This window comes from Chelonoidis abingdonii, chromosome 10, assembly GCF_003597395.2.
Source record: "Chelonoidis abingdonii isolate Lonesome George chromosome 10, CheloAbing_2.0, whole genome shotgun sequence".
Classification (NCBI taxonomy): Eukaryota; Metazoa; Chordata; order Testudines; family Testudinidae; genus Chelonoidis; species Chelonoidis abingdonii.
Genome location: NC_133778.1, coordinates 71,040,284 through 71,056,308, shown reverse-complemented (window position 1 = coordinate 71,056,308; position 16,025 = coordinate 71,040,284). Strand labels below are relative to the sequence as shown.

General features: G+C 42.7%; 1 protein-coding gene across 2 annotated transcripts in view; it reads right to left on the bottom strand.

Annotated features, from left to right (window-relative positions):
• The window catches only part of SEMA5B (semaphorin 5B), a 403,624-nt gene that overhangs the window by 77,080 nt on the left and 310,519 nt on the right, over positions 1-16,025 (bottom strand). For both annotated transcript variants that reach the window (XM_075070297.1, XM_075070298.1), the window contains exons 8-12: positions 15,718-15,931; positions 13,051-13,336; positions 8,937-9,072; positions 4,841-5,048; positions 2,641-2,848 (exon numbers count right to left, since the gene is read on the bottom strand). In XM_075070297.1, the coding sequence (XP_074926398.1) occupies positions 2,641-2,848; positions 4,841-5,048; positions 8,937-9,072; positions 13,051-13,336; positions 15,718-15,931 (1,052 nt within the window). The remainder of the gene's footprint in view (positions 1-2,640; positions 2,849-4,840; positions 5,049-8,936; positions 9,073-13,050; positions 13,337-15,717; positions 15,932-16,025) is intronic.

Genomic DNA, 16,025 nt, shown 5'->3' with positions numbered 1-16,025 from the left:
GCCACTCTAGGGGGCGACCTGCCAGCCCGCTGGAGTTGCTAGGGTAGAAGTCTTCCGACGAACGTGCACGCGCAGCACATACACCTACTGCAATGGATGTGAGCAATCACTCGAAGAAGAAGTACCTGGTAGTGCGGCTTCAGTGCAGCTCCACTGGAGCACTGAGCTGCTATGGAAGAACGGGGCCTCTGTGCTGAGAGCCTTAGCTTCCCATAGATCCCACAGGATCCTCGGGGTTTCTAGGTGGGTTCCACAGTGTGTTCCATATGCAGGAGCAAACCCTGATCCTCCTAACGGAATCTCCATGAGGAGATTTTCATAGACTGAACACAGGTGGTCAGGCCTCGTTGTCAGAGCAGAAGTCAGGAGTCAGGCTCCAGGAACCGAAGGTTAGCGATGGAACCAGAGTTGGGAGTCAAGCCGAGGGTCAGTGCCAGAGTCAGGAATTGGGCCGGGGCTCAGAGCTCAAGCCAGGAGCCAGAGGTGGGGCACAGAAGCAGGGATCTGGAACAAGGCAGGGTGTAGGAACCGGGAATAGGACAGGACAGCAGGAATCAGGAATAAGGCAGGACTTAAGAGTGAGGCAAGATGGCAGATCTGATATAGCTGCTGGCCAGGAATTCACCTAGTTGTTTAGATGACTTCTGGTTCAAACAATGAGTCTGAGCCAATTGGAGACATCTCCTCCAACTGGGAGCTTTGTGAGCGGTGCCGATAGCGAGCGAGGGTCCACCAGCCCATACTCTTTGCTGGTGCCAGTCACATGGTGGCTGCAGTCAGAGGACTGCCCAGGGACCTGGGTTGAGACCCATGATCCCCCACAGGAGACCCTAGCAGACACTTCTCCCAAACCCAATCTTATGGGTTTTTCACAGGAATAGATGATCCAGACTATTGAAACTATGTTCCAAATACAGTGGTGTTGCACCTGGAATGAAACTGGCCCCAGATGTGCATGTCACAAGGCTGTCTCACTAGGAAAACCTTTAGCACTAAATCAGCATCGTAACGAAGGCCGTGCATGTTTGTCATGGTCATGACTTCCAGGAAAAATATAATGATTTTTAGGGGAGTTATATGATGACGGTCTCAGTCACCCAGTTCAGCCTGTTACTGAGCAAGTCTTATCCATGAATGCTCACACGATTGGCTTGTTCTCTCTGTTCAGTGGAGTGGCATATAAGTTCTTTAATGGTTAGCATCCAAATGGAGTGTCCAGATACCTTACGGAGCCTTGAAATCATTGGCCATTTAACTTTACAAAAGGGTCATGTTGGACCCCACGGTGGAAAGTACTTTATATCCTCAGACTGGGAACTTTAACATTTAATAAATTGCCAGCAAGTTTAATCTGTATATATCTTTCATGAACAAACAGAAAGAGAGGGAAGAATTAGGTTTTCCTTGATCCATATGATATGTATATTCCTTTCAAGCTGTATTCTCCTGTACAATCTTAAGAGAAAGGCTCTTGTGTTCTGGCCCTTTAAATATCTGCCATTCAGAGGGGAGGATTGGATGATGTTTTCCAACTATGGTTCCTTTCTCATATTAAACCCTTGAAGTAATGACTGACGTGGACGGGTTTTTTCCTAAAAGAGATAAGTACACTTACGAGGCTCAGCAAAAATAGAAAGAGCCGGTGTTTTTACATTTAGACAGACTCAACTTTAGAACAAGCTAGTTAATAATTTTAACCTGGTTAGAAATGAAGCAATCACAAAATTCTACGTGTGGAATCAGGCTTAGTGCTAGGCCAAGAAAGAAGTAGCTAGTTTAGAGCATGCTAATGAACTGCCTCCTTTTGGCATGCACTGAGGATCCATTTCAGACAAGGATCAGCAACGCAAAGGCTGCAGTGAAGGGGGAGGAGTGTCCTTAGGGGTGCAAATAAGCAATTACCCACAGCTGGACCCACTTCAAACTCTAGGACTGAAGATGGAAAACACAGATTACATGAGCACTTGTCACAGTCAGCTAGTATCACACTGCTTTGCCTGCTGAAACTAGGGGCAGGCCATGTAGCTATCCCCCCCAGTGTTGAATACAGAAGGGTTTGATTACACCTCTGCAATCAGAGGTCAATATTGAAAATGTTTTTTTTATTTTCTTTTAAAATGTTCAAGCCAAACAGCACTTTTCCAGGTGCCAACTCTGTCACATGCTGTTCCAACGAGCTATTGGCTTCTAAAAGCAACGAAAAATAGCCACTTAATGCACCTCTACATTGTTAAATGGTTGGGAAGCAATCATTTATAAGCCACAATGGGCGAGAGGACCAAGAATTCAGAATACTGCAGCCTTTCAGCCAGTGAGAACTACAAGCGAAACACGAGGAGATGATAAAACCAACGCTGAAATGTCAAGTAAAAAAGTAAATATTGGAAGTTACTCCTCGGTAAACATGTGATTAATTTCTAATGAGGATGAATTAATATTTACCAAAAACAATATCCGCCGTTCCCATTGCTCCTGGCATAAGCACTATCAATCAAGTTACACACACACACAGAAATATCTTGTCTCTCTCTCCCAGCAATGAAAAAAGGTATTCTGAAATGAATCAGACTAGAATATGTTTCCCTGGTGCTTTCCTTTGAAGCTGGAGTGGAATATATCAGAGCAGTAAAATTTGCTTACCCTTCTGTTCTGTACACTGAACACCTCTCCAGAGGAATTTTTAGCACTCCATTATTTAAACCCACAAATAGTGACCTGTCACTATGCAGGATTTGGAGGCTCTTGATTGGTTCTTGTTGACCGTTGGGAAGAATATGCATTTCCTCTAAATAACAACTCCTCAGGCTCCTATTAGTGGTAGAAAGTGCCTTCAAAATGGTGCCATACTCTAATGGAACAAGAAGCAAGATGCAAGTAAATCTTAGAGCTATTGATTCAATTTTGTACCTAGCACGAAGACTAAAGATTAATGACATCCTATTTACATAAACACTTTAAGGCTTGTTTCCTCTTCTACTACTTTTTAAACATTTTTGTTATCCAGGGTAGAAACTGCCTCAGCTATGTGGATGCAATTCCCTTTTGTGTATTCAGACTGGTTTATAGCTGTGGAACAGATGGGCCCACAATAATGCCATCTTAACTGCAACAAATAGTGCATCAGTGTTGGAAATCTCTGATGCCATAGTAAAGGTTGAATGGGGTTGACATCTAAATTATCCTTTCCCTGCTAAAAGTGGCCCTTACAGTAGGAATATGGGATACAATGACAATGAGCATTGTTTGCATGGAAGCTTACGCTACACTGTTGATCTATCAATTGGTGGATTGATGGACCTATGGGAGAAGCTCATCTCTGAGGCTGTCAAACTAGCATTTTTTTCCATGAACAATACATGCATTTAGAACAAAAATTAGATTAGTCAATGCCTGTTATCTTTGAAGATTGATCTATTCAAGGAATAAGCTTTCCTGGTCAAACAGCAATTTTTTTTGTGTCCGTACCATAGTTAAATTACTCCTAGCAACAAAGTTCTGCTACATGTAGGAATTTTTTAAATCAATTTATAGGGCCCCAAAATACAGATTTGGATCTATACCATCATGAAGTTTGGGGTCAATTCTGATTTGGATTCAAGTTCACTCCTAATCTCCATGATCCAATATGATCTAGGCTCCCTCTAACTGAAATTCTCATCCTTTGAAAGGTTTTAGTTTCAACAGAATCCAGTCTCCAGTGACCACTACCAGTGTCCAGAGAAGCAGATGTGTATAAGATAAAACACTATGACTTCTTCATAGATAACACAAGGCAAAAAGCAAATGGAATTAAAATCTCAGTCTTCCACTTCTGTTTCTTCTGGCATAGTAACTGGGACACCTCACTTAAGGAATAAAGATGTAAAAGTGGCAAAACCATGCCATATTTCATTTTAAGTGTGGTTTGCTCATCACGATCACTTCCATGCAGGCCTAAATCAGGGAGATTGTTACTAGAATATATCAAAGCTAATCACTTTCAAAGTAAGTGGTGGTAAAAGTTACATAAATTATGACACAATCCTGGAAGATGGTAACTTCAGAGTGAGAGGATGACTCCATATTGCAATGTTAGTTTAATCTAACACTTACAGAGGCAATATATCTTATTATAAAAGTCAACACTCTCGCAATAAAGCATGAAAACATTACACCCATGAGGCTGGCCATATGCTCTGATTAACCAAAATATTTAATTTAACTTTTATCTCAAGTGTGAATATAGGTTAAGGCAACCATTTATAATACTTTGCCTTTCTTCACCGCATTTCATCCACGGTCCTTGTGCTTTCCAGCGTGCCCTAATTGTCAAAGCATGGCAGTGGTAGTCAAGAGATTTGCTTGTGCTGCTGCTGACTATTCGTGTGACCTTTGGAAATTGTCTGCCTCAGTTTCCCCATTTGTAATGTGATGATGATAATAATGCTTACCCATCTCTTGACCTCATAGTAGTGTAAAAGTGCACAAGCATTGCAGATAGGTAAACTGTAGCACGCAGAGTTAAGTTAGCTTGCACAAGATCACGCACAGCAATTTGGTTACCTAGGGCAAGCCCTTTACCCTTCTCCACCATTGTGCCTTAGTCTGATTAGTTGATACACGTTAAAAGGAAAGACAGCTTTTGCTTCTTTACGCATTGCAGATTTAAGGCCTATTCTCTCAAGGTCATGCCGCAAGTTCTCTATTCTGTTTTTATCTCTTCCCTATTCAGAAAAACTAGCTTCCATGGAGTTTTGCCTAAAGAACTCAGTACAAACAGTAACAGCCTCAGGATTAGGCTCCCATGCTGCTATGTCTCTGAACGAGGGGACTGATCCTCCTTAAACTTGAATGCGCTTACCTGTCCCAATATACATCACGTGGTAAAGAGTATCCTTTCCTTGAACAATGTCAACCACCAGTTTGGAAAATCGAATGCTGTCTTGAGTCACGTAGGGATCCACGGAGACTGGCTGAACCACGTCATTCATCAGGAACAAGCGCTGGGCATCCTGCAGGATCCTTTCGGTCAGGTTCTCATTAGGGCTGTTGTCATTCAGCGTCCCACACTAAACAGGGACGACAGAACTTCGGCAGCTGTATTTGCACTTCACCCAAAACAACCCTCAAGTCCTTCCTCAGGGAAAACACTCGTTGACTTCACTGAGAATTGTGCCTGAGGAAAGCCTTCAGGATTTGGCCCCTTGTGCTAGTTGCCAGTGTTATAGGGAGCTCTGGTCACTCTTCCACCCCATAAAGTCATGTCTCCATATTGGTCCATTGCCCAGTGAGACGGTATTTTACTCCTTTGTGACACCACAGAGTGGGCACATCTACAGATAAATTACAGAAGTTCAGAACTAACCGGGGAGAAAAAAAGTTAAGGATGGATAAAGAAATTCAGAGGAGATAAGAAAACCCTGAACTTCTACCCAAACCCTTTTTGAGGTTTTCCCAGGTCTGCCTGAAATCTCACCTTAAAGTCCTGTAAATCTGAGATGAACTCTCCTCCATATTACTCTTTTTGTATGACAACACCAAGTTCACCACCTGGCCTCTTCCACATGCATACCCTCATTGGCTCCCCTGACTTTGAATAATCCTTGCAAGGGAATTGGCCTGCAACTTCCCTCCAACTACTACAGCTTCACATAGGTGACTGGTTAGCCTGTTTCCAACCATCTTGAGGCTTCACCTCACCTCCCACGTCCATCCAAAATAGACCTTTTGGTTAAGGCATTGGCCTCCTTGCTTCAGTTCAACAGCAGCATCAGATCTGCTACCCTGGTTACCTCATTCTGAGGCCTGGGTTGCTCTGGAATTCACTTTATATCATACTTTAATACTTGGCACTTAATATTGTCAAAACACCGTGCAAAATCATACTCCCACGGAAGTCAACGAGATGTTAGTTATTGACATCACTGGGAACAGGATTGGCGCTGTGAGGTGGGCAAGGAGGTTTTCATTAACCCATATGAAATGTGAGGAGTCTGTTGAATGTCCTGTGACCCAGGGCACAGAAGTTAACGACAGAATTGGGATGAGTTCTCAGTCCTAAACTCGGTCCACTGGACTATGCTGCCCCACTGATATACTGATCTTGACAGATCAAGGAACAGAAAAATTATGTTTTCCCAATTAGGGTCCCATTTTTTGACTGTTTACTGCAACAACGAACAAGTTCTTCACAATGGCTAGGCACAACTTTCCTTTTGTGAATCCCTGCCGAAAATCTGCAGCTGTGGGTATGTCTACACTACTCGCTGGATACGCCAACTTCAGCTACGCTATTCGCAAAACTGAAGTTGCGTATCTTAGGTTGACCACCCCCAGCGTAGACCTAGCCTAACTAAAATTTGCAACCAGAGCTGGAGGAACTGGAGGAAATCTAGGGCAGTCCATAGGGCTGGTGCCAATTTACTCCAGCTGAAGATCTAGCCCTTTGGTTAGTATCTTCAGCCTCTTTCTAAATACTCATGCCAAGGTTAGTGGTTTCTGACTCAATCCTTACAAAATGCATTTTCTAATAGAGAAGTTCTTTCCAGTTCATCATTGCCTAATCCCTGGTTCCTACAGAAGTTTGGAAATCTCTCCTTTGCCACCTTTTTCTCATTCTCTCTCTAACCCTGCACATTCATGTCTCAGATAGTCTCATTTTGACCCACTATACCCTTTTCCTTCACAGGTCATCAATGAAGGAGGAATCCTGATGGTTGGAATGTCATTGTTAGTTTTATTTCCTACACTCATGAAGCAGAAGGTAACCCTTCTGCTCTCTTGGCAGCCCGCATGCTGACACAGCATCCTCCTGTTATTGTTTTATTTTGTTTTGTTCTAATTTCCTGATTACCTATGCCGTCCTGATCCTCTATATCCTCCAGTATTTCTCCTTCCTCTCTGGCATCCTTCCCTCATCTTCCTTTGTGAACAGCAAGTCAAGGAATTAATTTAATTTTTTTGCAATATCTGCCTCTTCTGTCACTAAATTACTCTTGTCATCTCATAAAGGCCCTTCACTGACCTCTTGTTCCATACGTACTTGAAATATATCCAAATCTCTTTTTGCAATCTTCCTTTCATCTTCCACTGTGCCACACAGAGATTCACCCTGAGGCTGTGAGGGAAGATTCCTGACACACTGACACTCCCCCTGGGATTTCCACCAGTGGGGGAGGACTAAGTTCTATATTTAAATGCAGGCTTCATGGCAGCCCAGCTAGCAGAGGCTGCTCACAGACACTCTGAAGCAGTCATCTTCACTCACTGAGGTTTTGTGCAGAGCTGACTGTAACGCTGGATGGTTGCAATTTGTTCCTTTTTTGCCAATTAGCTGTCACTCAGGATCCTGGCAAGTTCACAGTTCACAGATGCTTAGATTTTTAAGGCCCAAAGGAACAACTATGATCATCTAGTCTGATCTCCTGAATGACTCATACCATAGAATGTTACCCAGTAATTCCTGCAAAAGCCCATATATTCCTGGAGAGCTAGTGCTATCTTTCAGAAAGACACCTCCCCTCCTCCAATCCTGATTGAAAGACTTAGGAGATGATTTAAGATTTCAAATGACAGACACAGGGGCGGCTCCAGGCCCCAGCACGCCAAGCGCGTACTTGGGGCGGCATGCCGCGGAGGGTGCTCTGCTGGTTGCTGGGAGGGCGGCAGGCGGCTCCGGTGGACCTCCCGCAGGAGTGCCTGCGGAGGATCCGCTGGTCCCGCGGCTCCGGTGGACGTCCTGCGGGAGGTCCACCGCAGCCGCCTGCCATCCTCCCAGCGACCAGCAGAGCGCCCCTCGTGGCATGCCGCCGTGCTTGAGGTGGCGAAAAGTCTAGAGCCTGTGGACAGACAATCCTCCACATCCCTGGGTAAGTTGTTCCAATGGTCACGTTCCTTAGTTCTAGTCTGAATTTGTCTAGCTTCAACTTCCAGCCACTGAATCTGCAAATCGTGGCTGGGAAGTCTGCATGGCTCATTTTAAGAGTCTCATTCTAGACACTCACATACCACAGTGATGAGCGTAGCAGAAATACAAACCTAGCACAGGAATTCCCGTTCTGCAGTCCCTCTAGCCCAATATGGTCTCCAACAGAGGCCAATGCTAGCTGCTTCAAGGGACAGTGCAAGAAACCCCGCAGTGGGAAGTTATGGGATAATCTGTCTCCCAAGAAATGTTCATTCTCACCCTTTTAATTAGAGGCTATTTTCTGCCTTTCAGCATGAGGGTTTATATCTCTTACACAACTCTTGTTCATTTTATAAGTCTTTACTACAACAACTCTGGCTACTCTTAGTCTCCACAGAAATGTTCAGTCTTCTCTTGAATCCTGCTAAACTCATAATCTCAGTAATATCATAGAGTCATAGTCATAACGTTTGAGGCCAGATGGGGCCTCCAGATCATCCAGTTTGACCTCCTATACATCACAGACCACCAAACACCAACCAGACACCTCCATATCATGGCCAGAAACAAGGATTAGACCAAAGTATTACAGTTCACAAGAGACAACCCGGGCAGAGAATAGGAGGGATGAAGGAGCACCAATCCCCAAGACCCCTACAATGTCAGGTAATTGATTCGGTGAGATATACCCAGATCATGTGGCAGGGAGTTCCACAGACTAAGAAAAAGATTTACTTTTACCAGATGAGAAGCTTGACCTATATATTTTTTTCTCCTCGTTCTACTTCATTTGAATATAGACAATGATTCCCGCATTCTGCAAAAAAACTGACCACGCTTTTCCCCTCTATCCACTTCAGTCTTTATCTTGAAGTGTTTTGGTAAATCTAGAGCACTAAGAAGAACCCACCCCAAACTTAATTTTCAGTGATTTGTATAGCACCAGGATTCTGCCTGGAGTCCTGAATTCCATAAAAATCTACTCAGTACAACAGTTCTATCAAAGAGAAATTAAAAGGGTCTGGAGTGAATTGAAGTGCTGCAGCAATACCTGAAAATTAGGGATGGGGTTTATTGTTGGCAGCCATGCTGATCTTGGATTCTCCTGGTATCGGAAAGTGCCATTAAACGCCTGAGTAATGGCACTGAGGTTGAAGGCACATACTGCTGAAGCAGCTATACTGTTTCTGGACAGGGGGAAAAAATCAATTTAATCATTAGAACATTGACAATTTCATCGTAACAGACATCAAATGCCACTTGAATAAAATACATGTAAATTACTAGGTAAAAGTGCAGTGTTACAGATCTCAGAAGGAGGAAAAAATCCAGCCAGATTAGATGACAATCTTGAGGATGAATTTTAATCTCATTTGTAAAATGTACATGATTTAAGAACCACGGAAGCAATCCTGACACAAAGGGCACATATTGTTCAATTTCCATGGATTATTTGTGTTCGGTTTTCTGTTTAGTTTTTTACATTCCATCAATCCTGACTGATAATGAACAGACTAATTTTTAATTTCGTGGTATTTGTCAGATGAAGTTGAAATTCAGTTTCTGTAGATGCCTGAAATCTATAGCTGCAAAAATATACTAAATACATCTAGAAAGAGAATTAGCACCAAGCCAGCGACTGCAACAGTTCAACATGCAAGGTCATGCCACAGAAGCTGTTTTCAATGACCACAGTTCACTTCTTTGTGTCCCCAGCTGGGAATGGTATCTGTATCTGAATAGTATCAAGAATGCATGTGCCACACAGAGGAATCAGTCTGTAAAACAAATGCTTCTGGATGAAGGACCATCTGCAAGGTAACTTGTTTCAGCAACTTTACCCTACTCATTCATCATATCCTGCATCTCAGTGGGCCATTGCTGTTCCATTTCTGTCAGCAAGGGCATGTTCTGGCAAGGTGCAAAGCACACTCCACTTCTGACTTTAATAGGCAGTGAGGTCACCCAGAACCACCCTGGACTGGCTCCATATCTAAGTAGGGTCAAGCCCTAAGCATAGATATTTACTTAAGTGACAGGGCTTGTATAAGCCCAACCTGGGATTCAACCCATTCTTTTTAAAGGAAGAAAAAAAGAGAGAGAAAATGAGAGAGAAAGACATCAAATTAAAAATAAAAATAGATCACTAAGGGATAGCATGATTGACTTGTCATAGTGGCTTCTAGATAACCCAGGGTTTGCTTGACATATTGCGCTAATTAAGGCAATCTGAATTCTCTGAAAGGAACAATTTTTTACTAAACCAATAATTACACACACAAAAAGCCTAGCTGCACGATTCCAGGCAAGGAACGAGAGGGACAGATTCTTTCACAGCGGATTCCTTTGGAGCAACCCAATATAAAGAGGAACTTTTTTCTCCTATTCCCTTTTCCTCCCCTCACTAACTCCCCTCCCTGCACCTTCAATTCCACTGTGCAGTGGAGCAGTTCACTCTGAACATGTCAAAGCATTGCAAGTTAAACCTTTCTCCACTTTTGTCTGAATGCCGCTGACGCAGTGCATGTTCACAGAAGGCAGCTCTTTAGACAAAGCTAATGATGGGTGACAAGTAAATGCCTCGAGGCACACAAAAAAAGGCTAGTCTAAATAAAGCTGCATAGCTTTTCGAAATAGAATGAATTCTTATAGAGCCCTGCTAAACATTACAGAGTCAAGTTCCTTCCCTCTGCTGAAGATGAGTAAGAAGAGGTGAATATTAGATAATTATCCTGCCTCCAGGGCAGTGCTGTTCCACTCTATCAAAAGTTTGATCCCAATCTTAAACCACTGACATTTATTTCTCTGTACAGTTCTCTATTTCTGGGTGATGCATGGGCCAAGTATAACTATCTCCTTCATTCATATCCAGTACTGGTGGTGATGGATCAACCAGGCGGTATGGAAAATGCTTTTGTTCAAAGGGTTTTAAATGTGATCTCAATGACCTTATAGAAAAACTTTAATAACAACTGTTTAAATATTTCAGAAGCTAGTTCCCTAAATAAACCATATTTTCTGCTGACATAGCTCAATATTACACAACAATGAGCAATAAATCTGTTTGTCATGGATTTTTCACAATGAAGCATGATATAAGCCAATCGTTCTTTGTTGGGAAACGGCCCTGATCCCATTAAACATGAGTTTTCAAAAAGTAATGATACTTTTAAACAAAAATCATGTATCTTCAGTCTACCAGCAGAACAGTGGATAGAGACACAGACTGGTGCATAGATCAGCCTTATTTGGCTTGCAGAACACACGTAGCAAGATATAAATCCTGATGGAAGTTAAAAGAATAATTATCATTATTTCTCTTGTCAGATGACAAACTGGAACATTTTCCTCTTTGAATTCTTGAAAGAACATTCTGTCGTAGTCACAAAAAACACTACTTGATCTAACTTCAGCTATTGTCTATAATAACGCATCTAGTCAATTACACCAGTGTTATAGAATACATTGTTCTCAGCAGGTGGAGGTGAGAAGAATGAACCAAAATGTGGGGGTGGGCCCCTGAAGGCCATGGAGTAACAAGAGTCTCTAACTGTATCCTATATAGGGATTGGGTGACACCCATTACATTCCATGTTGCTTACAAATAATGGGAGAAGTGACGCTACAGACCCAGCAGGAGAGTATCCTATCCCACCCATGCCACCCAATACCTTCTCCCAGTAGATTCTAAGTATACCAGTTGTTAATTATAATAATGTTTTAATTTTTTTTAAATGATCATTTCAAACTTTTTCGTGCCAAATGGATGTATGGATAAAAACTTTCAACATCTTCATTGCAAACTGGTCAGCCACTTTTGGTAACATAAGCACTGTCTCATTATCTTCACCCGAAGCTCTAGCCAAGTTTCTTTATAGGGTCAGAATGGCTAATTTCCTTTAAGCATTAATTCTAGAGAGAGTTTCATGCAGAGTTCATATTTGGGTTAGATTTTCTCCAAAATCCACGGGGTGTTTGGATCTGGGTTTGTGGTTCAGGCCCATTGCCCAATTATATTTTCTTTTTTAAGCTCTGCACTGGCTAGTTCCTGGCTGATTTTGGCAGCGAACATGCAGAAATAGCGTAAGATAGATGGATAAGTACAGCCTACCACCTCCCTCTTGGTGTTTATAGAGTATGGGCGAAAGCCGGGACCCGTCGACTTCAACGGTAAAAGTCCCACTGACTTCAGTGGAGCCAGGATTTCACCTCTAGGGCTGCAATACCTAAGCACTGTACGCGGATAACGAAAAGCACAACATCATGAGTTGCTTTGAGAGAAGTTGGTTCTCTGTCCCAATTTCAGTGTCAGTGGAGCCCATGCTAAAATAGCGTGACTCTTTCCAGTCTGCCCCTAGTTCCTGTAGGGAGGTTGAGTTTGCTGCAGCCTTTCAGCTAAGGAATCAGGTTCTTTAGCTCAAAACGCAGATGTTTAGATGCAGGGTTCCCAAGCTCAATTTCTGCCACTGCCAACCCCTGCAGAAGCATCACTGTACATAAACCCCTATTTGAATGTGATGCAAAGTTTCTGCCCTGCACGGGCTATTATTTGGGGCCAGATCTTTATTCACATTGAGTAGTAACCTAGTCCATGAGTGGCCCTGCAGGAGTCAGCTACACAAATTAGGCTGTCTGAGCGTCGCATCTTGTACAACAATTAATTCCATTTTCATCTTCTCCTTTAAAATTCAGTCTAACAAACTCTAGCGAGTATTATTGTGACCTCATAATGGACATGCTGGTAGCAGTGAGAAATGGTTCTCATCTGAGCAAGGGGGTTTGGAGAAACCTGGATTACACTCATCTAACTTTAAAAAAGTAAATAAAAACCTAAAAAAATTCACAATATATTTTTTAAACTTCGCTCTTCTCCTCTGACTCTGTCCTCAGGATCCTCACACATGCACACCCCAAAACAACCCAATGCAACTTCCTTGAAAACGATCCCAACAAACATCAGAAAGGTGATACGACAATCTCCAGTAATGTCTTTACACCCCTCTATTTTATAGTTCATGCTTCTCCCCAAAAGTTCTAAAGGATACTTTGCCTCTAAACGATTGTTCAGAATGATTAACTGGAAATGATAGTAAGAGAGTTTCATTGTGCTAGGGGCTGAGGTGGGAAAGTGGGGCCAAAATGTAACTGAAAGTGTCACAACTCACACATTGGTAGTGAAGACTCCATAGATCAGGTCTTGCTCAGGAAGATAGAAGGTGCTTTGCAGTTCATTGTAATAGAAGGGGATTTCTCCAGAGCGGGAGCAGTTCAGCCTGGCCTTCATAAAAGTTGTCCACGTGTCCTCCAGCAAAAATCTCCCCCCAATGTCATTTTTGCAAACTCTGGCCACGCGAGAATAGACAGTTTTCCCACAATCATGTTCCACCGCATTCTCACGGAAAAAGAAGTACGTGAACAAACCAATGTCATAGGCAGCAATAAAGTTGGGCTCTGGAAAACAGACGTGCAATGAGATTTACAGAGCTCATAAGCTGAATGGTGCTCACTCAACAGCCCTGTGTGTTGCACTGTTAGGTTGTAGGGGACACACCGAGTTGGCAGAGGGCATCCGAGCAGTGGGTCTGAGAATAATGACATATGAATGTGTAGCTCCCATTCAGTTCCTCAGCTCCAACCCTGGTGATGCAAATACTGGGCCCAATTCTTTCACCATTGCAATCAGTGGCATACCTACCACTGCAGTTAGACATTTTTGTGTGTGTGTGTGTGTGTGTGTGTGTGTTCACTCTACAATACAAGCCACCCACCCCCTTTTCATTGCTGAGTCACATCTTCTGGTGTGTTAAATATGCTGTTTGCATCACCTCCTAATTCTTTAAATGCTGTATAGAAACATTCAATCTATTCTTCTAATGCAGTGACAACTGGTTTCTATCATGAGCCTTTTCCCAGTTCATAGGCACTAAAAGATTTTCTCATGTTTGTAAAACAAACCACACCAAAACTGATAGTATCAGAACAAGCATTTTAGTTCTTCCCCTATAAGAATTTAAAAGACTCTGGAAGAGGTCTGAAGCGTGTATTTTAATCAGACACGACACAAAGTTCTAAAGTGTATATTCTTTCATGCCAACAGACTTTGTAGAAAAGCAAAAAGTTTGGCCAATGAACAATATTTGACTGGAGGGGGCTAAAACTGTTGATTTTACAGGCTGCTTTTATGATGCTTATGTCGAACTCATGCTCAAAGTAGGAAGAAAAATGTACAGAAATTCCTTTAATGCTACAGCCCAGGAGCGAGGAGGAGAACAGAGCACGCATGGGGAGCTCTGATGAAGGTACAAGGCAAGTTTAAGCTGGGAGGTAGTAGATAAGTAGGAGAGGGTTCCACAGAATAGCTCCAATCAGATCATCACAGATAAAGCAATATAGATTTTAAGGCCCAAGGGACCATTATGATCACCTAATCTGATCTTCTACATAACACAGGCCACAGAATTTCACCCTGTGGTTCCTGCATCAAGTCCAGTAATTCCTGGTTGAAGCAGAGCATATCTTTTAGAAAGACACCTAATCCTCACAGACCGATTTCTTGAGATTTCAAATCCTCCACCTTCCTTGGTAACTTGTTTCAATGGTTAATTACCCCCACTGTTAAAAATAGGCACTTTATTTTCAGTTTGAAATTGTCTAGCTTAGGCTTCCAGCCTTTGATCTTATTGTAGCTTTGTGTGTTAGGTCAAAAAACCCTTTTTTAATCAGGTATTCTCTCCGCATGCAGGTACTTATGCTGCACAATCAAGTCACCTTTTAACCTTCTTTTGAGTAAGTTAAATAGATTATGCTCATTAACTCTCTCACTGCAAGGCAAGTTTTCCAGACCTCAGTCATTCCTAAGGCTCTTCACCGAACCCTTTGCAATTTTTCAACATCCTTTTTGAAATGTGGACACCAGAACAGGACACAGTATTCTGATAATAGTCTCACCAGTGCTGCATACAGAGGTACTACTGCCTTCATACTCTTACTCAATATCCTCACTGATACATCCACAGTTTGCATTAGCTCCTTTAGCTACAGCATTGCGACTGGCAGCTCAACTTGGCTGTGCTCTTCTTTAAACTCTTTTCAGATTTTCTTTCCTTCTCCTGGATTTTTCTCTATTTGCCTTTCTGTTTGTTTGTGCAGGAAAACAGACCTAAAGGAGAAATGCTGGGACTTGCCTCCAAATGGAAAGACAATGCCATAGTCCAGCACCTTCTTCCTCTGGGCACTGCTTCACACAATATCCCATAGCTCTATAGCAGCCTTCATAAGCTTCACCAGAATCTGAAGAGTGAACACAAGCACTGTCCATAGGGTTTGATCCAAAGCCCGCAGAAGTCAATAGAAAGACTTCTACTGACCTGAATTGTTTGTGGATCAGGCCCCACTAACCCAGGGACATAGCAGATTCTCCATCTCTTACGACTTTCAGTCAAGATTGGGTCACTTTCTAATAGATCTGTCCTTGCTCATCCAGGGCTCGATGCAGGAATGATGGGATGAATTTTTATGACCTGGGTTACACAGGAGGTCAGACTAGATCATTATAATGATCCCTTCTGACCTTAACATCTATGAATGTATAATAGGGTGGGGTTTATGTTGACTTAGTTTCTCCCGCTTTGGCATCTCAAGACTACATACCCAGCAACCTGTCTCTGTAAAAAGTATTCTATAAACCACATTCTCTGAATTGTATAAAGTTCTCTGAAATCCCCTGTCAATTCTGGATTCTGGTGTCCAATGAGGGAGAGGGAGCTGATTTACAAGCCTATCCTGTTGCTTTCAATACATGTATTGCTTCGGTTTGGCCAGCGGGACTTTACCATTAAGCCATTTGGAGTTGTATTGTGCAGTCCGAAGTGGGGGAACTTTTCCAAGGCTGCGGTAAATGGCAGGATCCCGTCCAGAGAAATCAATTACAGTCGCAGCATAGAGTTCTCCCCGTGACGTAATCACAGCTGTCGAGTTGTGCCGAGGGTCATACGGGCATCTAGCCACTCCATTTATTTTGTCAATGGTTTTACTAACATTTCCTACCTGTATTTAAAAGGAGAGAGAAAGTGGGAATAAAGGGTTTTATAGCAAAGCTGGCTTCTCTAAGCATGCACGCAGAATTCAACCTTTCCTTGAG